The sequence below is a fragment of the Enhydra lutris genome, unplaced genomic scaffold, assembly GCF_002288905.1.
Source record: "Enhydra lutris kenyoni isolate GAN:26980312 unplaced genomic scaffold, ASM228890v2 scaffoldscaffold44, whole genome shotgun sequence".
Taxonomy (NCBI): Eukaryota; Metazoa; Chordata; class Mammalia; order Carnivora; family Mustelidae; genus Enhydra; species Enhydra lutris.
This window is the reverse complement of record NW_019154128.1, coordinates 15,360,948-15,384,861: the sequence shown is the minus strand read 5'-3', so window position 1 is coordinate 15,384,861 and position 23,914 is coordinate 15,360,948. Positions and strand designations below refer to the sequence as shown.

Sequence of the window (23,914 nt, the reverse complement as noted above, 5' to 3'; positions counted from 1 at the left end):
TATCTGCAAAGACAGTTTATTTACAAGTTTTGGAAGAAATCATCCCCTCACCAACTCTGCCTATGGCACAGGTAAGATGGCATAGTCTCCCAGTGCCTTCATTTTACTCTGTACTTGTAGAAGGAGCACAGTGTGTGGGTGAAGTTCCATCCTAGTGCCAGGGACAGGCCGTAGAGCAGAATGAGAGGCGCAAATGGATAAAGAAGAATTACTGTATTTTTCAAAAATGGCAATGCTGGAAAAGAAACAAATCAGTTTTTTTAAAAAAAGGAAATCTACCTCATGAATTTTCTGAAAGTGCTTACTACGACAGGTGGGGCCAAGAAGCACCGCGTGTTCTGAATCCGCGAGCCACTGCTCTCAAGGCCGACTCCGCTCTGCACCCTGCTCATGGGTGTGGCTGCTGCATCACAGCTGCGCCCGAGAACCCAGGCTGAGAGGTTAGTTCAGCACGAAGGCTGAGTGAGCAGCAGATTCGGAACTTGAGAGGTGAAGAGTAAGGGACAGATGTCATGAAATACTGAACAGTGGTGGATTTACACAGGAGACTGCCTCAGAAGCCTCTACAAGTCCAACTTTTAGCTCTTTGAGATTTCCCAATACTGGAAGCATAACACCTCCCCTTTACATGAGATCAACTAGTAAGTGTCCCAGGCTTCAGGAAAGAACAAAACTCCCAAATATAAAATCTGTCCCTTGAGTTCCTGCCTGGCTCCATCAGTACAACATGCAATTCTTGAGCTTAGGGGTCATTAAGTTCAAGCCCCACATTGGGTACGGAGCCTACTTTAAATAAATTTTTAAAATAATCTGTCTCCAAAGATCCAGGTTTTCTTCTTGGTCACTACTTAGTGGGTCCCTACCACATGCATTCTAACCTAAATATTTATTTTCTAGAAAGTCGCCAAACAGAAGCCGAGCTGTACTCAATTTAATTATAGGGAGTTACCAAATGAGTGATCCAAATCCATTAGAGAAACCACCATGTTGTAGTATGCTAATCACAATTTAGAGCTTTCTCAAAATAAGTGAAAATTCATAAAAACCTGAACATAGTATGTCAAAAACACCTCCTCTGAATTAGAGAACGGACTCCCCGTGTCCAGAAAAGTATTACAACTTGAGGGGCTTACATGGTCCCGGGCAGAGTGGCTAGCATCTGGGGCTGGGAACACCTCTGAATAGAGGAGTTGTATTTGTGCACCAGAGTGTGTATTTACAGTGAGGTCCTGACCCTCCAGAGTGAAAAGAAAGGACAAGCTGAATTAATATAAAGGTTTCTCATTCATACTAAGAAAAAGAAACTTCTAGAAGGGTTTAGCAGTAAAGGTTGGGCCTGAATTGTGACCATCTGTAGAACCACACAGTGATCATAAAAACAAAGTGAGGCAAAGGTTTTAACACCTTGACAAAGGTTTGTAAAGGTTCGTTTAGCTATGCGACCATACGTTGGACCCAGCCCATGTCCCACCCTAACTGGCCACTGGCACCCAGAACCAGAAAGCCAGGGACAAAAGGAAGTGGGTCGTGTGTTCCTGCAAGTAACTTGGAGATATCAATATGGTTTAACACGGCTCCTTAAAATTACAAAATTTGTTATACACCAGCCATGCCACTTTCTAGCTGAATGACTGGACAAATTAAAATTTCTGTGCCTTCATCTGAAAGTAAGCTACTTACGTTACTATTACAGCACCCCTCCCCCCGCCCCCGTTTTCAGTCAACCACAACCATTCATGACTTACCACTGTATCCTAGAAAGGTTACGTAGATATAATAGCCCACTGCCACCAACCACAAGGTATTTCCAACAAAATAGCCAATAAATGTGTCCGTCAGGATAACATCTGCAAAAGAGATGTGTACACTGAATCTCTTTTTAGTGCATACAATGGTGACTTTTTGATGATAGTGTAAGAAGCAACACTACTTACGGTTAATGAAGAAGAGCTGGATAAAATGCAGAATGACTAAGAGAGGATAAAAAGCATTCAGATGCACATCGAAGGCATAACCCCACTCCACATCGTAGTCTCTGCTTTGCCGCTTCACTAAGTACTTGTTCGAGATAAACCTGAAGAGCAAAGTTAAAATTTCTTTCACAATACAATAATGTTAATTCCGTAAATATTTACTGACTACCTTCTGTGTACCAAGCATTCCTCAAGATACTGGAGACCAAGAGGTGAACAAAACAGATCTCTGCCTTCAGCCTAGCTGGAGTCATCAGATGGCATGATGGAGAAAAATCAAGCAATAAAGAAGGACAGAAAATACAAAGTTGAAATGCAGGATTAAATAGGATAGTCCTATGAAGGTAACATCTGGGTCAAGACCCAAGGGGAGGGATGGGAATTACCTGGGGCAGAGCATTCAGGCAGAGGGGAGTCCAAACACAGAAGTGGCAGAGGTGGACGAGTACAGAGGAGGTGGCAGGGGACCTGGCTTGTTTGAGGCATGGGTGAGGAGACCAGTGTGCCTGGAACAAGTGAGAAAAGTAGCAGGAAATGAAGCAGGAGCCAGATCTTCTGGCGCCTATGGCCATTTAAGACCTTTGGGCTTTTATTCTCGATGAAATAAGGAGTCACTGGAGTTCCCAGCAGGGTGTCTGACTCACTGTTTTAACATAGTTCCTGTGACTGTTGATCTGAGAACAGACTACAGGGACAAGAGGGGAAACAGAGACACCAATTGGGAGGCTACTGGGAAAAAGGTGAGCAAGGATGGTAGTAGTGGAGGTGGTGACGTGGGGAAAATGAGCAGTCAAGGGTGACTGAGAGATTTCTGCCTGAAACCAATGGAAGACTGAGCTGCCATGAGCCACTGTGGGCACAGCTGCAGAAAGAACGCTGTAGGCAGTGCAGAGATTGGATTTGGATGTGTCATGCTGAAGATGCCCGTTAACATGGAGTAAGAAGTACAGTCTGGAATTTAGAGAAGAGGTCGAAGATGGAGATACAAACTCATCCATGTGTATATGGTATTTAAGGCCATGGGCCTGAGTAAGACCCCTCCCTCACAAGGAATGAACTAGATACAGAATAGGTCCAAGTCCTAACACCAAATAGCTCACCTCTCCATTAAAAGATGTGGAAACAGGGAAGCGTGCCCGTGATGTACCTAGCCCTAAGAATAATTCTTCAAGCTTCTGTCAGTGTTCTACAACATGACCTATGAGTTCAGTTAAATGATGAGTGAATGAGAAGTAAAATACCCATGTAAAAGAAAATTACACCTTCAAAGGGTAATAACAAAAAGGATCATTTGTATTAAAAACACAACTGCAGAAATTCAGTGGACTTTCATGTGTGTGATTTCTTTTCAAGGGTACAGTTAAAATGCTATGCCTACCATGGAAATAAAAAGAAAAAACAAGGGACAGAACATAGTACGGTACTAATAAAACAGGTCTGTACAGTTAACAAAATATCCAACTAATATAGCTTTGTTTGAACAAACTCTTAACTTAGCAAAATATCTTCCACTTTAGCCAAGAACATGTGCCATTAAAAGAACAGAACAAGCATTCCGTTCACTACCCAAGAGCTCCCATTCTGTGCCGCTCCCACCCCTTTGCTTATTCTGTACATGGGCACTTCTGTCCTCCCTCTAGAACAGATACTCCTTCTGGGAGAGCTCAAGACATCTGTGGTTTTCACCTCCCACCTCCATATTAATGATGCCAGTCCTGTCCTCTTCTTGGCCCAGACTGTGGCAGGGTCAGAGTCCTCTACCCGAGTCTACCTTCATTTCCACTAAAATCCTCAAGCCACCAGAACTCAGCACGTCTAACATGGAATGCTTCATCGGCACCTGCCACTCTTCCCTACCCTCATCATACCCAATTCTCACAGATGCTCTCTGATCCATCTCTCTCCTCTCTTCCTGGCTCACCGTGCTGTCTGGGCCTGCTCTCCTCTTGTGCAGACTCCACAGTTGTATCCAGCTTCAGCTCCTTTGTAGCCACAGACTGGATTTTCCTTCCAGTGTGAATCTGCTACTTCCTTACCGCAAAGCCTCCAAGTTCTCCACCTCTCTTCCATTCCCCAACCAGCACATGCAAGCTATGCGATGAAGTCCAATTCTTTTTTCTGAAGTGCACTAAAGGCCAAATTCTACAGTCCCCTATCTTCCCGAGCTGGTGAGTGTCACCCTGTACTACCAGACCTGGTATGCTGCTTCTGACTGCCATGCCTATGCATTTGGTACTAGGAATCAATGGTCCCATCTTCCCCTGAGATCTCCTCCTGCTGGTTCCTGTGGCACCTCTAGGATGACAGCAACCACATGTCACCATTTCTTTTTTTTTTTTTTTAAGATTTTATTTATTTATTTGACAGAGAGAGAGATCAAAAGTAGGCAGAGAGGCAGACAGAAGAGGAAGCAGGCTCCCTGCTGAGCAGAGAGCCTGATGCGGGGCTCGATCCCAGGACCCTGGGATCATGACCTGAGCTGAAGGAGAGACTTTAACCCACTGAGCCACCCAGGCGCCCCCATGTCATCATTTCTAACACAATTCATAACACAATGCAACACAATGTAGCTTTTGAGAAATATACCAAGTCAGTCCCTTCCTTTCTTTTCTTCTTCTTCTTTTTTTTTTTTTTTAAATAAGTAGGCTCCATGTTCAGTGTTGGGCTTGAACTCAAGACTGAAATCAAGACCTGAGCTGAGATCAGGAGTTGGATACTTAACCAACTATACCACCTAGGCGCCCTCAGAGTCCCTTTCTATTTAACTGAAACTGTAATACGGACTCACACTAAAGCTGCTGAACTCCAGAATGACTTGGTCTCTGTGGCCCTCCAGAGTCAATGCATTCACGGTAGAACACCTGCTATAACCGATTCCTCTGAAAGCCTTATTTACTGAAATTATTTCATACGCCATGTTTTTGATAATGAATATGTAATTTATATTAGTTAGTAGTAGTCTTAAGCCAGATTTTAGAATTCCAAATTAATGACACGTAGCATTTACTGCCTACCAACCACATACAAAACTCTAAGGAGTTACAAATGGAAACAATACATTGGTATCATCAGAGTTATAGTCTCAGGATTTGTTTAAAATATTAACAGCCACTGGGGCGCCTGGGTGGCCCAGAGGGTTAAAGCCTCTGCCTTCAGCTCAGGTCATGATCCCAGGGTCCTGGGATTGAGCCCTGCATCGGGCTCTCTGCTCAGGAGGAAGCCTGCCTCCCCTTCTCTCTCTGCCTGCCTCTCTGCCTACTTGTGATCCCTGTCAAATAAATAAAATAAAAAAAAAATATTAACAGCCACTATTTACTGAGCACTTCCTATATACCAGGTACTTTTCACACCACAATCTTTTCAAATACCTTACAAATTAGATAACTCCATTTTATAAAAGATATCGGGACTAAGAGTTACACTAAATGAGCTGGCATTCGAACCTAGACCTCTCTGTGATTAAAATTTCCATAGTGTTTTCTCTGATGCACAATGACCATGACCCCTACTCAACCACCGGCCTTTTATGAGCTCACTTGACACATCCAGTCCCCTCATCTGGCATGCGAACCATGTAAGAGCCTGCATCTATGAGAAAATGGAAAAACCAAATGCTGGAATTAAACACTTCCACTCAGTACACTACCGTCGTTAAACCAAACCCAGAAGTGAGCCTGCATAACTGTTCAATAAAACCTGTGCCGCGGCAAGAAGGCACCGAAGGTTTAACAAATCCTTTTTCAAATGTTCTTCATTTAATGTCTGATATTCAAAGTAAGATGCCATGAAATAACCCGCTATAGCTCAAACACCTAGAAGTGACCCACTGACAAATACAGGAAAAACCATGCCATCATCTGGACAAGCAGACTTGGCTAACTGCATAACAATTTCGCAAAAACCAGACTTTGTTATTTCAGTTCACTTATTTGCTACACTTTGACAATACAGACCATCCCTTAAAGTATTTTCTGATATAAACAGTGACTTAGGGAGGGCAAGTTATAATAATCTTGGCAATCAAAAGTGATGCTTTCAGGAGACAGGATTCAAGATGGTGATGGAGGAGGACCCTGAATTCCCCTCCATGGACAAACCAAATCTATACCAACATACAGAGTAATTCCTCCGGAAAAAGAACTGAGGGCTGACTGAACAGCTTCTGCACAACAAAGGACAGAGGGACCACACAGAATAGGAGAGATGGAGACCCAGTAACAACAGAAACCCCACCCCTGACATGCCAACTGCAGTGGGGAGGGACAGAACCAAGGAACCAGGAATAGATTCTAACACGTGAAGGGATGGAAAAAAGCCTCAGTTTCAAAGGGCAACTAGAATTCAAAGGAACCAGCCCTTGAGCATCTGCCAAACAGCTGGGACCTGAGGAACTGGTCTCCAGTAGTCGGAGGGCTGGCAAGTGCCACAGTGTATGTTTCCTCTCTCTCCCAAGCCCAACACTGACAGCACAGATGGGAGTGGGACGTGGCCACCCCGCCAGCCTGCCACTTCAGTAAACCCTGGGACCCTAGCCCACATCAGCCCAAGCCCCACTAAGGCATACACAAAAAAGCAGTGGCTTAAAAGACAACTAGAATAAAAAAACAAAAAACCCTCAGCCAATTGGCCAAGGCCTATGGGAACACATTCTGAGGCCAAATGAGCCAGTAAGCACCACTGCTTATGGCCCCTCCACCTCGCCTGATCACTCAGACTGGAACAGGGTATAGATGCCTTAACTAGCCAGTACTTAAGTGAGCCCCACACCCCTAGCATACAGCAACTTTAGCTCCAATTCTCCTACCAAGGTCCCCACTGTGTAGAGCGCCCTGGGAACCCCAGCCTGAGCCCACTTCGACTCCAGCTATTCCATCAGGGCCATCCCCATGCAGAGTGCCCCAGGACAGCCCCAGCTCCCGCCCACTTCAGCTTCAGATGTCCCACTAGGGTACACCTGGTGTGGGACACCCAGAGAGCCCCCTCCAGCCCATGCCCACTACAGCTCCAGCCGGCCAAGGCCAACAGGCATCCACAGTCTGTATGGGACAGTCCTAAACAGGACCATTCCTTCAAGAGGAGAAGTAGCCATCCCGCCTAGTTCACAGAAACAAATATAGAAAGTAAAACAAAATAAGGAGGCGGAGGAATATACTTCAAGTGAAGGGACAAGATAAACAGCGTACCTGACAAACGGTTCAAAGTAGTGCTCAAGAAGCTCAGCAGACTTAGAAGAAGAGAGGGTGAAAAGACAGAAAATCTAAGAGCCAAGCAGAGCTGAAGAAGACAGCAACTGAAATGAAAACGACACTAGAGAGAAACAGCAGCAGATTAAAGGACACAGAAGAATGGACGAGCAATCTGGAAGGCAGGAAATGGAAAGCAACCAAACTGAACAACAAAAAGAAACAAGAATTAAAAACAAAAATAAGGACAGATTGAGTCTTGGGGACAATTTCAAGCATATTAACATTTTCATTATGGTGATCCCAGAAGGAGAACAGAGAAGGGCAGAAAACTTACTTGAAGAAATAATTGCTAGAAACTTCTCTAACCAGGGGAAGGAGACAGACATCCAGGTCCAGGAACATAGAGAACCCTAAACAAAATGAACCCATGAAGGCTCACACCAGTGCAAATAATAATTAAAATGTCAAATATTAAAGATAGAATCTTAATGCAGCAAGAGAAAACACAAGGAAGGCCAATAAAGCACTCAACTGATTTCTCAATAGAACGTTGCAGGCCAGAAGGAAGTGACATGATAAATCCAAAGTGCTGAAAGGAAAACACCTACAACCAAGAATACTCAATCTAGCAAGGTTAACATTCAGAACTGAAGGAGAGAGAGTTTCTCAGACAAACAAAAGCTAAAGAGTTCACCACCACTAAACTGTCCTTGAAATATTAGAAGGATCTTCTTATGCAAGAAAAAAAAGCCAAATTAAAAGAAAAATGTGAAGAAAAAAATTTCACAAGTAAAAGCAAATATATAATAAAGGGAGTAGATCACTCACTTATAAAGTTAGCATGAAGCTTAAAAGACAAAAGCAGTAAAACCAATTATATCTAAAAAATTAGTTAAAAGACTTAGAAAAATAATTGTAAAATATGACAAAAAACATGGAGGGGGCATAAAAATGTAGTGGTTTTAGAATGTGTTCCAACTTAAGTGACCATCAACTTACTAGAAACTGCTATATACATAGAATGTTATATATGAACCTCACAGTAAGCACAAACCAAAACCTATAATAGATACACAAAAAACAGAGAAAAGAATCCAAGCATAACACTAAAAAAATGTCATCAATTACAAGGAAGAAAAGAAAAGGAACAGGAGAACTACAAAAACAAGCAAAAAACTAACAAGAGTAAGTACATACCTACCAATAACTACTTTCAATGTAAATGGTCTAAATGCTCCAATCAAAAGACAGGGTGAACTAGAAGTCTAGCCACAGCAATCAAGCAACAGAAAGAAATAAAAGGCAACCAAACTGGTAACAAAGAAGTAAAACTTTCACTATTTGCAGATGAGTTGATACTATATATAGAAAACCTGAAAGACTCCCCCAAAAAACTGCTAGAACTGATAAATGAATTCAGTAAAGTTGCAGGATACAAAGTCAATGTACAGAAATTATACACCAATAATGAAGTCGCAGAAAGAGAAATTAAGGAAACCCATCTGCAAAATCCCTAGGAATCAAAGAGATGAAAGACCTGTATTGTGAAAACTACAAAACACGGATAAAAGAAATTGAAGACAACACAAAGAAATGGAAATATATTCCATGCTCATGGACTGGAAGAACAAATATTGTTAAAATACTCACACTATTTTCATTCATAACAAAGCAACCTACACATTTAATGCAATCTCTATCAAAACACCAATAGCATTTTTTTACAAAACTGGAACAAACAATCCAAAAATTTGTATGGAGCCACAAGAGACCCTGAATAGCCAAAGCCATCTGAAAAAAGAAAAACAAAGCTGGGAGGTATTACTATTCCAGATTTCAAGTTATACTACAAAACTGTACTGATGAACACAGTAGGACACTGGCACAAAAACAGACACATAGGGCATCTGGGTGGCTCAGTGGGTTAAGTCTCTGCATTTGGCTCAGGTCATGATCCTGGGGTCCTGGGATCGAGACCTGCATCAGGCTCTCTGCTCAGCGGGGAGCCTGCCTCTCTGCCTACTTGTGATCTCTCTGTCAAATAAATGAATAAAATCTTAAAAAAAAAAAATAGACACATAGACCAATGGAACACAACAGAAAACCCAGAAATGAACCCAGAATTATATGGTCAATCTTTGACAAAACCAGAAAAAAAGACAATCTCTTCTACAAATGGTGTTGGGAAAACTGGACAGCTACATGTAGAAAAATGAAACTGGACCACTTTCTTATACCACAAAAATAAATTCAAAATGTATTAAAGGCCTAAATGTTAAAACCTAATACCATAAAAGTCCTAGAAAACACCGGCAGTAACTTGTTTGACAATGGCCATAGCAACTTCTTTCTAGATAGGTCTCCTGAGGCAAGAGAAACAAAAGCAAAAATAAACTACTGGGACTACATCAAAATAAGATGCTTCTGCATAGCAAAGGAAAAAACAAATCTAAAAGGAAACCTACCGAATGGGTGATAGTTGCAAATGATCTACCTGATAAAGGACTAGTATCCAAAATATATAAAGAATTCATAAAACTCAACACCCAAAAAACCAATAATCCAATTAAAAAATGGGCCAAAAACATGAACAGGCATTTTTCCAAAGAAGACATCCAGATGGCCAACAGACACATGAGAAGATGCTCAACATCACTCATCATCAGGGAAATGCACGTCAAAACGACAATGAGGTATCACCTCACACCTGTGAGAATGGCTAAAATCAACAACACAAGAAACAACAGGTGTTGGTGTGGAGAAAAAGGGACAGGTGTGGAGAAAAAGGAACCCTTGTCCATTGCTGGCAGGATGCAAACTTGTGCAGCTACTCTGGAAAATAGTGTGGTGGTTCCTCAGAAAGTTAAAAATAGAGCTTCCCTACCATCCAGCAACTGCACTACTGGGTATTTACCAAAAGAATACAAGAACACTAATTTAAAGGGATACATACACCCTTATGTTTATAGCAGCATTATTTATAACAGTTAAGATATGGAAGTAGCTCAGTGTCCATGGACTGATGGATGGATAAAGAAGATGTGGCATCTATAACGGAATATTATTCAGCCATAAAAAAGAATGAAATCTTGTCATTTGCAACAATATGGATGGAGCTGGAGAGTATAATCCTAATAGAAAAAGGTCAGAGAAAGACAACATATGATTTCACTCGTGTGGAATTTATGAAGCAAAACAAGCAAAGGAAAAAAAATAAGAGACAAATTAAGAAAAAGACTTAATTAGAACAAACTGAGGGTTACCAGAGGGGAGATGGGGGTGGTGAAGTAAGTGACAGGGATTATGGAGTGCACTTATGATGAGCATAGGGTGACGGGTGATTTATGTAAGTGTTTAATGACTATTCCATACACCTGAAACCAATGTAACAATTTATGATAGGAATTAAAATAAAAACTTAAAAAAAAAGACATATGACGACTGAATGGATAAGATAACAAGACCCAGCTATATGCTGACAGCAAGACTCACTTCAAACCCATACACATATACAGACTGAAAGTGAAGGGGTGGAAAAAAAAGATACTCTATGCAGATGGAAGCCCCCCACCCCCCCAAAAAAGAAATAGGTAGGTATTACTTCTCAGGGTAGCAATACTTCTTTCACATGAAATATGCTTCAAAACACTGTAACAAGAGCCAAAACAAGGCACTACATAATGATAAAGGGTTCCATCCAACAAAAGAATGCAACAATTATAAATATCTATGTACCCAACACAGGAACACCCAAATACATAAGGCAAATACTAACAGACATAAATACAGAAATTGATAGTAATAGGGGCAATTGGGTGACTCAATGGGTTAAGCCTCTGCCTTCGGCTCAGGTCATGATCTCAGGGTCCTGGGATCAAGCCCCAAATCCGGCTCTCTGCTCAGCAAGGAGCCTGCTTCCCCTAACACCACCACCTAACTCTCTGCCTACTTGTGATCTCTGTCAAATAAATAAAATCTTAAATTGATAGTAATACAAAATAGGGGACCTTAACAACCCACTTACATCAATGGACAGATCATCCAGACAAAATCAATATGGAAGGAGTAGCTTTAGACAACCTATCAGATGCATATACACAGAATATTCCATCCAAAAAGAGCAGAATACACAATCTTTTCAAGTGCATATAAAATGCTCTCCAGAACAGATCACATTTGAGGCCATAAAACAAATCTCAGTAACTTTAGTAAGACTGAAATCATATCAAGGATCTTTTCCAACTACATGGTATGAAACTAGAAATCAATTACAAAACAAAACAAAACAAAACTGGAAAAACCATAAACATGTGAAGGCTAAACAACCTGCTACTAAAATACAACAAAACAACAAAAAAATACAACAACAAAACCAAAGAGGAAATAAAAAAATACCTTGAGACAAATGAAAATGGAAACACAATGTTCCAAAAATGTTTGGGACACAGCAAAAGCAGTTCCAAGAGGGAAGTTCTAACAGGCATACCTCAAAAAAAAACAACAACAAAAATTTCAAGTAATCTAACTTTACACCTAAGTATGAGAAAAGATGACAAGCAAAACCTAAAGGTAACAGAAGTAAGAAAGTAATAAAAATCAGAGTAAAAAGAAATGAAATAGGAACTGAAAAAAACAATAGAAAAATCAACAAAACCAAAAGCTGGTTCTTTGAAAAGATAAACAAAATTGATAAAACACACAGCCAGAGAAGAAAAAGAGACAGAACTCAAGTAAGTAAAACCAGAAATGAAAGAGAAGTAACAACCGACACCACAGAAATACAAAGGATTACAACAGATTACTATAAAAAGTTATAGGACAACAAATTAGACAACCAAGAAGAAATGGATAAATTCCTAGAAATATACAATCTTCCAAAACTGAATCAGGAAGAAATATAAAATCTGAATACACATATTATTATAAGTAATGAATTTGAATTGGTAATCAAAATACTCCCAACAAATAAAAGTCCAGGACCAGGTGGTTTCACAGGTGAATTCTAACAAATATTTAAAACAGAGTTAACATCTATTCTTCTGAATACTATTGGAAACTATTGGAAAATACAGAAGAGGAAGAAAAATTTTCAATCAATCAAGGCTGCAGCCTTCTACCCCCTTCACCCCCAAACAGGCCAATTCCTAGCCTCTGAGCCACCATGGAGCTTTCTTTGTGATAATTAACAAGGATTTAAGTGTTATATAAAACAATGCCCTGTGAAATCCATTGTTCCCTAGAAAGTTTAAAATGACTCCCCCATACATAATCCTAAATGACAGCTCTTCCTCTCACTGTAGTTGCAGGTGGTTTTGAAGTGATTATCTTCAGCTCCACATTCAAGTTTTCCTATCAGCCTTATTAGAGGCTGTTCTCCTTACCCCGGAGAAGGGATCCCAGATACCTTCCCCAGGTTCAGAGGCTGAGAGAAAAATCCCTGATATCTTAGAAAGACTACTTCCCTCCAGAGATTTAATGGAGATTATTACCTAAACATTTTTAAATCCATCTGAGAAAAGTTAGTTTTAGATTCAGAGGGCAGTGCAAACACAGAAGCAGGCAGTCTTTCTGATGAGATACTAGTTTTGAGGATACAGGAGGCAACATGGAGGAGTAAAATCTCAAGTGCCTTCCTTAATCCAAGGTCTTCTAGAAAGTCTCAAAAAGATGGATACTAGGAAGATTTCACCTTTGCAGGCCTTGGTAGAACAATTCCAAAAGTTCTACCATTATGGACTGGTGACCTCTGACAAGGGCATAATAAAAAAAAAGACAAGAAAGCTGGGTATCTCCAAAAGAACATCTTTAAGGGCTCTGACTAGTGGTCAAAATGTACTAATGTTTGGTATCAGAACTGTTTATATAAAGTGAGGACCTTATACATGGGGGAGAAGAGACTTAAGTAACACTTGGGGCAAGGAATGGAACCCACAGAATGGGTAGAAGATCACAGGTAGAACACTTGCAGCTTTAACACTGATATTTGTTTTGTGACACTAAACTCTCTTCCAATTTCTCAGAACACCTGAGCTGGCTTTACCTTTGCTATCAATCAATTTTCTATCAGGCCAGCATTACCCTGGTACCAAAATCAGACACACATTTCAAAAAAAGGAAAAGTACAGGCTAATATCCTTGATGTATAAAGATCCAAAAACACTCAACAAAGTATTAGTAAACCAAATTCAGTAATACATTAAAAGGATTTTCCACTTGATGAAATGGGATTTATTCCAGGGATGGAAGGATGGCTCAATATGTGCAAATCAATCAATGCGATACGTTAACAAAATGTAGGATAAAAATCACAGGATCATGTCAACAGATGCAGAAAAAGCATCTAACAAAATTCAACATTAGTTCACGATGAAAATTCTCAATAAAATAGGTTGGGAGGGAATGTAGCTAACAATGCAGGCCATATATGAAAAACCCACAGCTAACAACACACTCAATGGTGAAAGGCTGAACGCTTTTCTTCTAGGATCAGAAACAAAACAAGAACATACACTCTCACCACTGTTACTTAACATAGCACTGGAAGTCCTAGCCATGGCAATCAGACAAACAAAAGAAATAAAAGGCATCTAAATTGGTAAGGAAGAAATACAACTATCACTATTTGCAGGTGACATGATACTCTATACAGAAAATCTGAAAGACTTCACCAAAAAATATTAAAACCATTCAATGAATTCAATGAAGTTACAGGACATAAAATTAATATACAGAAATCTGTTGTGTTTCAATACACTAATAATGAAGCAGCAGAAAGTGAAACTAAGAAAATTATTCCATTTACAATTGCATCAAAAAACCCCAAAAACCTAGGAATAAATTTAACCAAGGAGATAAAAAACCTTTACTCTAAAAAATCCAAGACAGTAATGAAAGAAATCAAAGAGGACACAACCCAAAGAAAGATACTCCATGATCATGGATTTTTAGAACCAATATCATTAAAATGTCTATAATACTGAAAGCAACCTACAGATTCAATACAATCCCTATCAAAACACCAATAACATTTTTTAGAGAACTAAAACAAAGAACTCTAAAATCTGTATGGAACCTCAAAAGACCCCAAATAGCCAATGCAATCTTGAGAAAGAAAAAGCTAAATGCATCACAATCCAGATGCCAAGATATACTACAAAGCTGTAGTGATCAAGACAGTATGGTACTGGCACAAAAACAGATCAGGAGTGCCTGGGTGGCTCAGTCGGTTCAAGTGTCCGACTCTTGATTTTACCTCAGGATCTCAGGGTCCATGAGATCAGGTCCCTTATTGGGCTTCATGCTGGGCACTGGAGCCTGCTTAAGATTCTCTCTCTCCCTCTGCCCCCTCACCCCTGCTTGCTCTCATGCTCTCTAAAAAAACAACAACAAAAAACCCACACAAAACAAAACCAGACAGATCAATGAACTGGATATAGACCCAAGAAATAGACTAACACTTACACGGTCAACCTATGACAAAGGAGAACACCATATACAATGGGGAAGACAGTCTCTTCAATAAATGGTGTTGGAAAAACTGGACAGTTACATCCAAAAGAATGAAAATGGACCACTTTCTTACACCATACACAAAAATAAATTCAAAATGGATTAAAGAACTACATATGAGACATGAAGCCATAAAACTCCTAAAAGAAAACATAAGCAGTAATCTTTTGGACATTGGCCTCAGCAACATTTCTATGGATCTGTCTCCTCAGGCAAGGTAAACAAAAGCAAAAATGAACTATTGGGACTACACCAAATTAAAAAGCTTTGCATAGCAAAGGAAATCACGAACAAAATAAAAAGGCAACCAAGTGAAACGAGAAGAGATTTGCAAGTGATACATTTAATAAGGGGTTAGAATCCAAAATATAAACTTATACAACACCAAAAAAAAAATATCCAATTAAAAAATGGGCAGAGGAACAGAGCAGACAGTTTTTCAAAGAAGACATACAAATGGCCAACTGACCCATAAGAAGATGCTCAGCATCACTCACCATCAGGGAAACGGAAATCAAAAGTACAATGAGATACCACCTTATACTGGTCAGAATGGCTAGTATCAAAAAGACAAGGGAAAACCAGTGTTGCCAAGGATGTGCAGAAAAGACAACCCTTGTGCACTGCTGGTGGGAATATAATCTGGAGCAACCACTGTGAAAAATAGTATGGAGGTATATCAAAAAATTAAAATGAGAAATACCTGATGATCCTGCAGTACCAGTACTGGGTGTTTATCCAAGGGAAATGAAAACACTAATTTAAAAAGTTATATGCACCCCTATGTCTACTGCAACATTGAGCAAAATATGGAAGCAATCTTAGTACCCAGCAATAGTTGAATAGATAAAGAAGAAATGGCATATATATGTATTATACATACACGCACACACACACACGATGGAAAATTACTTGGTCAAGAAAAGAATGAGATCTTGCCATCAGTGACAACTAGAGGGTATAATCATATACGAAATATGTCAGAAAAGACAAATACCGTATCATTTCACTTACATGCAGATCTAAAAAACAAAATGAACAAAAAACAGAAACAGGTTCATAAATATAAAGAACAAACTGGTAGACGAGATGGAGTTGAAGGAATGGGCGGTATTAGGTAGAGGGGATTCAGAGGTACAAACTTCTAGTTACAAAGTAAATCAGACACAGAGAAAGTTCATTACAAGGAATACTGTCAATAATGTAACAACACTGTATGGTGACAAGTGGTAACTATACTTATCTTGATGAACATTTCATAATGTATGTAACTGTCAAATCACTGTGCGATACACCTGAAACTAATATAAAATTGTATGTCAACTAAACTTCAATAATAAAAAAAATTTAACTCATGCTTTCAGTTCATGTTACTGGTTTCAATTTTCATCAGCTACTGTATCTCTAATGGAAGCAAATGCAGGCTCTACAGTGGCACTTGAAAAACCAAAGTTATAGTACTTACCACATTAAAGTTGATATGAGAAGACCAACGCCTACACAATCTATGAAAACAACCCAAAGGAGCAGCTTTATCGTCGCAAAAAATCCCATGTCCAGGACAAAGCCAAATCCTATAGTGGACACTGAAAGAAAGATTTGCATGATAAATCTAGGTTCTGCTAGGTTCTGGGGATATGGGCGGGGCAAATCCCGCCCTCCAGATGCCCACATGTGTAATGGAGGAGACAGTCATGTAAACAAAACCCCAAAGATGTGTTATATGTATATAGAATTGAAAAAAGCAGACTACCCTGAAACACAGAATGGCTACTGAACTAACTGTAGTTTACTATGGATGCCCGTCTGTGGTTCCCCAGGGGAGTCCCAACATTTAAAAGACCAGCAGTTCTGAATAGGCACTCACATACTTAAGTCAGGGAAAGGTGAAAAAATTCTTACACATTTACACTGTAAAGGTGGTTGGGACTCTCTCACTACAGTATTGGAGAATTTAAAAGTACTTTCTCAAGTTCACATCAGTACTTTTAGAACTCACTCTAGATTTGCCTGTGAAATGCAATCTCCCATCCCGATATTCCTTTTCACAGTAAGTTTGCATTTAGTATCAACTTACTTATCATAGCATTTAAAACACACAGAGTGACTCTGTCCTCTGCTTTTCAAAGATCTGGGGGAACAATTTACTCTGGCATCTGCTTGGGACCTTTAGAACCAGAAAGAATATAACATTCTTTCCTGTGAGATTTTTGAGGCTTCAGAAAGGAAGAAACAGCTTCAAATATCCCAAATTCTGATCCGCGATTCTGCAAATGACAAGTACAATCTAAAACACTCAGTTTGGGGGCACCTGGGTGGCTCAGTCGGTTAATCTTCGGCTTGGGGTCCTGGGATCAAGCCCTGCGTGGGGCTCCCTGCTCAGCATGGAACCGGTTCTCCTTCTCCCTCTGCCCTTCCCCTTATTGTGCACACTTGTGCTCACTCGCGCTCTCTCTCAAATAAAAAAATAAAATCTTCTAAAACCACCACTCAGTTTGTTCTTCAACTCTACTGTAGATAAACTAACACTTACCACAGAGCCAAATACTTAACAGGACCAAGAAAGCAGGGTCATCTCTGGCCCACTGATCCTTTGTCTGCTTTCGATAATGAAAATTTCTGTAAACTCTCTGTGGGGAAGTAAATAGGTAGAGCATCTGCCATGCAGCAAACTCAAAGTCCATCTGCCGAAAACGAAAAAGTCTTCTCAGGTATTTGTAGCGTTTTGCTCCAGCTGTGTGTCTTGCTGCATCCCTGGAGTTCAACACTCCGTTCCCCTGCATTGAGGAATTCACTGAAATACTTGGTAACATCTTCCTAGATGGAAGAAAAAAAAATTCTTTTACAAGTAATCTTGAGAAACTATTGGCTACCAACAACCCTCTTGTGAGATATTTAGGAGGGAGGTCATCTTACCTTTCTGCCACAATCCTTGGTAAGAGGGGTCAAAAACTAATGAAGGTGGTTCTGAGGCTTATTTGGGGGCTCAAGAACTGCCCACTGCACTTCAAGCAAGGGGAGCACCACAACCTTCTGAACCTTCATAGCGCTTCTACAGGGTCCCTAAGTTTCCCACACTTCACTTCTCTCCTCAGGCAGCCCACCCAGGTAGTTACTGTTAAGCAGGAGGGAGGGGGGAGGCAGCACGGGTCAGGGGTTGGGAAGCAGAGAGAGACGGGAAAGGGGAAGGAAGGAGAGAGAAAGAAAATCACTAGGAGGTAAAGTGACTCCTTCATGAGCACAGAGATGGCTATGGAGCCAAAATCCCCTGCTCTTAATCATCAAATCGTTAAGAGAATCCGTTTTAAAAGTCCATTAGAAACAATGTTACCAACGAGGTAAAATAAAAGGCCTATTCACACAGGTCCATCAGTGCAAGACCATCAGGCAACTCTTTCACTGGAATGGGATATAAAAACAAAACTCGAGCCCATGGCGTTTTACTCCCTGAATAGTTCAGCAGAGGGAATGGCGGCGTGGGAGTCCGGTGGAATCAATCTGCAGCCCCGTGAGAGCAGGTTACCACCCAGCCCTCACGAACCCGCAGCCCACTTCCCCGCTCCACACCCTCTACCTCCCAGGCCTCCCTGACGCCAAGCAGCGCCTCTCCGAGCCCAGAGGCTCCTCATCTACCCGGGGCTGCGGGTGAGGTTGCCATATTTAGCAAATAAAGACACAGGTCGCCCAGTTACATTCGAATCTCCGATACAGGTATAATTTTTAGTATAAGCATGTCCGAAACACTGTGTCGGACATACACTAAAACGTTGTCCGTGGTCTACGTGAAATTCAAGTGTAACTGGGCGTCCTTGATATACCCGCAACCCTACCGCCCGCCGAGCAGCCGGACCCGGCTATGATCACTCCAGGGCCGTGGGCTTTGTCTGGCCGTGAGGGGCGGGAGGAAAAGGCGCCGGGCGAGCCGGAGCCGCGCACGGACGGAGCGGTCCTCAGGTCTCACCTGGAGCCCCGCTGAGGCCTCCAAGGGACCCAAGCTAGCCCACCACCTCCGCCCAGCAACCAAGCCCAGCAGCCGCCGGGCCAACTTCCCTTCCCGCAACGTAGCCAGCACTGGGGACGTGACGCGTCCCGTGCGTCCACTTCCGCCGCGCGCGCGGCCTTTCGGTTCCGTAGTATGCCGGGAACCCGCCGGAAGTTGTTGCTGCCGACTTCCGGTTCCTTCCATCCGCGCCCCAGCCGGGTGACAGCCGTTGGTGGACCGAAGCCTGTCTCGGCCGGTGGGGCGGCAGGTGCAGTCATGCCCCGGTATTACGAGGACAAGCCGGAGGGCGGCGCGTGCGCGGGTGTGAAGGAGGACCTGGGCGCATGTCTGCTGCAGTCGGACTGTGTGCTCAAGGTAGCGCGGCCGGGCGCCCAGGGCGATAAGACGCCAGAACCGGGGAAGCAGGGCCCGGCCGACGTCCCCGGCTCAGCTTGCGGTGGCTCTCAGGAGACGTAGATCAAGGCGCCAATTTAGGGAACTTGTGAAAATATGGTGGGGGAGTTTCAGCTGTGTTAAATTGGACACAATTTAAATTGTGTTAAATTGGACCTCCCCTTTGGGTCTTTGTAAAGATAAACCATTTCAGTTCAAGAAACATTTATTAAATGTTGCCTCCTACTCTGCTAGGTTTTGGGGATAAAAAGGAGAGTAAGGCCGGTTTCTTGCGTGCTAGAAAATGAGAATCTAAGGGAATTACATCAACCTGGTACACTGTATTGACTAGTAGTTTCTCATTTCTCCGTTCAGTTGTGGCTGAATATTTACTTTCTCTTGATTAGAATTTCTGAGTCGAAGTTGTATACATTCTTGGATAAGTTGTAAACGAAGCAGCTCCATTTTTCTACTGTTTTGTCTCTTGCTTCCACTACGCTCTCTCCGCACTACAACCATGTCTTCTCAATCTGAGTGCAGAGTGGCAAGCAATAAGGTCCAAAGTTGCCTGGGGTTCTGGGTTCTAGCTTAGAGTCCAACTGAAACGCATGTGCCTTTTCCAATTACCAAGGCCTGATGAGAGGGCAATCAGTTGTGTGCAATTATTTTTTTGCACTTGGAGATGTAATTTCAGAAGTTTGCTCTTATTTCGAAGGAAAGACAACTAGCCCAACATGGACATGCATCGTAAAGCTTTATCAGTGTTTCTACTGATTCATGATTTACATTTGGTTCACTGATTGTAGCAGTCAGCCAGACGGGCTGCCCCATTTGTTATAAAATTTGAGTTGTTATGAATTTAAGAGGTTCTCTAGTCTTTCACACACAGATGAGGAAACTGAGGTGCCTTGTCTTCCTACCTACCTGTACAGGGCTGTTTCCAATCTGCTGCTTCACTGGTGCAAGTATTCAGTCAGCTCTTAGTAATGCCTGGTGAGTGGCAGGCATGATGCCAGGCCTTGGTGATACCAAGACGAGTCAGTTACAGTCACTATGCTACATGAGCTCAGTCTGATGGGAAGGACAGATATGCAAGGGGCTAAATTCCTGCAGTACAGGCTGTGTAAGCATTTAGTAAATATTTAATGATTAGACTTAGGCACAAAATGCTGTGGGAGCCCAATGGAGAGCAACTTATTTTGCTTGGAAATTTAGAAATTTCTCACAGAGCAGGGGGACATTTGATCTAAGTCTTAAATGTTGAGTAGTAGGTTGTCATGTAAGAGTGGAGAATGTGGTGGTTGAGGGGAGAGGCTGAAAGAACAGCATGGGCAAGTCAGGGAGATGTGACCAGAAGCTAGTGCCCTATTGGACCAGGGGGATAGGGAATGTGACAGAAGGCTTGAGAAGAAGGTTGTCATGTGTAAAAGCCCTTGTGTATTAGAGTGAGGGCCCTGGTTTCTCCTGACATTCAACATCAGGAAGGCCATGGAGATAAGCAATCAAGAGAATAAAGAACACAGTGGGACTGAGGAAAGAAACTCTAGAAGTGGAGGAGGATACTGAGGGCAAGAAGGATACCGAGCTGCTTTGTTATATATAAATAAATAATAATAAATACTGAAAATAATAAATATAAAATAAATATACATAACATAAATGTAATAAATATCAAAAATAATAAAAATTAAAAATAAATAATAATTTATTTAGCACACATTTAAGTGCCAAGCTCTAACTGGGGACACACAGATGATTGGGATACATTCCCTCCTACATGGAAATTAGATCTCTGGAAAGTTAGAAAACTAGGCAAAATAATGACTAGAACACATGGCACAGACTTTGCTTTACTCAGTTGAGTGTGTGACCTAATTGATGTTGGTCACATAGGAGAAAATGATATTTATAAAAAGTACCTTAAGTGGGAGTGTGTTTAAGTTGTGTTAAATTCACCCTGACTTCAGAGGGCAGTACTGAGGCAAAATACTGAGTTTTGCAGATCTGGGACAATATTCCATCTTCTCAGATGGTGTCACTGGCGTCTACAGCCTACCACTCCCCTCCTAGAGACTTTGAAGACCACTGGACATGCTGCTGAGGTCTGTGTCTGCTCTGTATGAAGAAATTAATCTGATCTTTTGGCAGTTGGATGCTGTAGTCTCTCCTTGCGAGTCTTTAACCCACCGGAAAAGCTGCTCAACCTCACTCTAGGGAGGAATTCAATACAGGTGCTGCAATGGAAATAGTGAAGAACTGCAGGACCTCGGAGAAACTCAGGGTAATGATAAGGATGTTTACCCTAGTGGGGCTAGAGAGAAGCAAGAAACAAGCAAATTCAAAAGATAGCTCTTGGATAGACTTCTTAGGATTTTATAACTCCTGGAAGATCAAAAAGATTGAAACCATGTCCAAGGAACCTCAGTCACAGGTTATCTCCTTTGTGCTTCATTAGCAAGCTCCCAGATCTTCTGACTTCATCAGAATTACCTGGAGATGGGGGCAGAGAGCTTAGAAGTATAGGTTCCAGTACCCCTCCCCCACCCCATACAAATATCCCATGTTTATTCTTGGGCATGGTCATGTTTAGGAATCACTGATCTTGACCTCAGAAGGCAAATAAGCCTGGGAGTGTATTGGTTGGGGTATAGGTTCAGGTATGTATTACAGAAACCCAAAATAACATTGCCTTAAACAAGATAGAAAATTTTCTATTTTGCTCTTGTGTGTGCCTACAAGTGGGGCCTGGGCAGCTCCTCTCAGCCTTCTGTAGACCCAGACACTGTTGATCTTGTGGTTTTAGGTGCGGTGATGGAATGCAGGATGTTATTTTCACACTCCTGATTCAAGATTGCCTATGACATAGTGGTGTGAAGTGAGGAAGGGGGGCAGCCAGTTGCCCTTGAGGACCAACCCCAAAGTTTTACATTTCAGTTCCTTTGGCTGGAACTTAGTCATAGGACCACACCTCGCTGCAAGGGTGGCTGGGAAATCTAGCCCAGCCATATGCCCCACTTGAAGAGTTAAAGGTTAAGGGACAGCTAGCAGTCTGCCATTTGGTGTAAAGGTGAAGGAGGATGAATTAACCTCTCTCTCTTAGATTTGGTGTTTGTAGATGGATCTTCCCACAGGCAGGTGGCGGTATGGCTTAAAAGCTTATGAAAAAGATGGCATCTTAGATACAGTTTGGGGAAACGTCACTTTATAGTTCTCGTCTTTTGTATAGTTTTATTCACTCTTACCTGCTCTCACATCATTCATGTAGGCAACACACATCCCCTCAGCATGTCATGACAGAGTTTGGGGGAGGAACATAGTGCAAGGAAGCCTGCTACTTACTCTGTTCTGATTAACTTTTGAGATTCACTTTAATGGTAGGGGACCATTAAAATCAAGAACCTAAGATTCCAGGGGATCTGGAATGCCACAGATGTGGTTCCTGGAGCATTTTTCACAGTTAAAAACTAGAAGTGGGACTGGCACTTGCAAAATAAATGTTTGGAGGAGTGGGTGCAGAGGTGGGGTTGAGGTGTCAGAATCCGCTTGAAGGGAAATCCCTGATGATGAAAAGCAGGTGAAATTGGGGTTACATTTTTCCTGGTGCATAAATGCACCAGATGTCTCTATTTAAGTATTGTAGGTTCCTTATTAACATCTGGTATTCAGTACCACACTAAAAATGTTCTGATTTTAGGGCACCCAATTCTGGCTGGTGAGCTTTTAAAATTAACACTGAACAGGGTCATTTTTATTCTCAGGCAAAATCGCCTTACTCATTTTACACTGAAACTCACCTTGAGTAGGAAGGTTTCATTATTTTCATTGATACTGTCAGACACTGCATAAGGCTGTTTATAAGCAGTATGTATTTTATTTCTTTAATGAAAATAGTAATGTTAAGGTTTTGATTCTTTTTCCTTCACAAATTGCATTCCACAGTTTGGCGTCATTCAACCCCAGGTAATTCAGAACACTTATGTTCAGACTTCTTTTTCCAGATGTTGCTTTATATATTTGCATTCCTGGGAACCAGATCCCTTTAGCAGCTGCCCCTGTCCCCACCAGACCCCCCTGGCACTCTGCTCTGTGATGTGCCCACACTGCCAGGCAGCATTTGCACACATACACCTTCTTTGCTACCTGTTTTTTTTAAAAGGCTGGTCTAGGCAGGACAAAATAACAAAAAAGTAAAAGCCCTGTCTAGGCAGGAGTATCTAGGATTTATTTTTTTAACCTCCCTTTAACTGATCTAAGACCAGTCTGAGTTTTGTTTTGTTTTAAATAAGTTAGGGTTTAGTGTATAGGTAACTTAGCAGGATAGGACATCCAAAAAGAAATTTTGCTGCAATTCAATTTTAATCTTGCCTCTCTGAATCATGAAATATATTATTTGTAGATGCTTCCAAGCTCCAACATACTGCTGTTGTGTTACTTTATATGTACAGCAGTGTATTTGTTCAAAATATTTTAATATCATTTTTATTCCATATTTACCTTGAAAAAAAATACTAAATTTTAGCTCTTATCTAGTTTTGCGATTGTTAGTCAAGTCTAATTTTTAAGTCATAGTTTAAAAAGTTCTATTACTTAAGAATCAGAAATAAACATTTCTCCTGTGTTCTTGTAGCAGTGTTCTGATGATGGCAGAAAGGGAATGGCTTAGTCCATTTTTCTTCTTAACCTCCTTTTGAACTTCCCCTGTTTAAGGAGGAGTTCATTCCACATCAGGCCCAGGGAGATCTCTCACAAATATGTAAATTCTGCTAATATTTCCCTTTCCTCTTCTAGTTCCATTAGGTTGTGCTTCTCAGACTAGAGAACTTGGCTATATGGGGTATTGGGGTGTGAAAATGCAGGGATGTGTTGGAGGT

The 23,914-nt window shown here is 41.4% G+C and overlaps 2 protein-coding genes across 4 annotated transcripts in view; one reads left to right on the top strand and one right to left on the bottom strand.

The window, feature by feature from the left end:
* LOC111155947 (unc-50 inner nuclear membrane RNA binding protein) lies at positions 1-18,761 on the bottom strand. 3 transcript variants are annotated; one of them, XM_022516429.1, is made up of 6 exons: positions 18,630-18,761; positions 17,202-17,485; positions 16,134-16,254; positions 1,935-2,074; positions 1,746-1,847; positions 1-235 (listed from the first exon to the last, which is right to left on the bottom strand). In XM_022516429.1, the coding sequence occupies exons 2-6, from the start codon at positions 17,479-17,481 to the stop codon at positions 99-101; spliced, it is 780 nt and encodes a 259-aa protein (XP_022372137.1). In that variant the 5' UTR covers positions 17,482-17,485; positions 18,630-18,761; the 3' UTR covers positions 1-98. The 3 variants fall into 3 exon arrangements, with proteins under 3 accessions (XP_022372137.1, XP_022372136.1, XP_022372138.1); XM_022516428.1 differs by lacking the exon at positions 18,630-18,761 and adding an exon at positions 17,585-18,596; XM_022516430.1 differs by lacking the exon at positions 18,630-18,761 and adding an exon at positions 17,585-17,609 and having other exon boundaries at positions 17,202-17,507.
* A 61-nt stretch (positions 18,762-18,822) lies between these two features.
* LOC111155938 (cytochrome c oxidase assembly factor 5) overlaps positions 18,823-23,914 on the top strand; it is a 7,298-nt gene continuing 2,206 nt past the window's right edge. Inside the window, exon 1 of the mRNA XM_022516422.1 lies at positions 18,823-19,025. Coding sequence (XP_022372130.1) covers positions 18,927-19,025 — 99 coding nt within the window. The 5' untranslated portion in view covers positions 18,823-18,926. The remainder of the gene's footprint in view (positions 19,026-23,914) is intronic.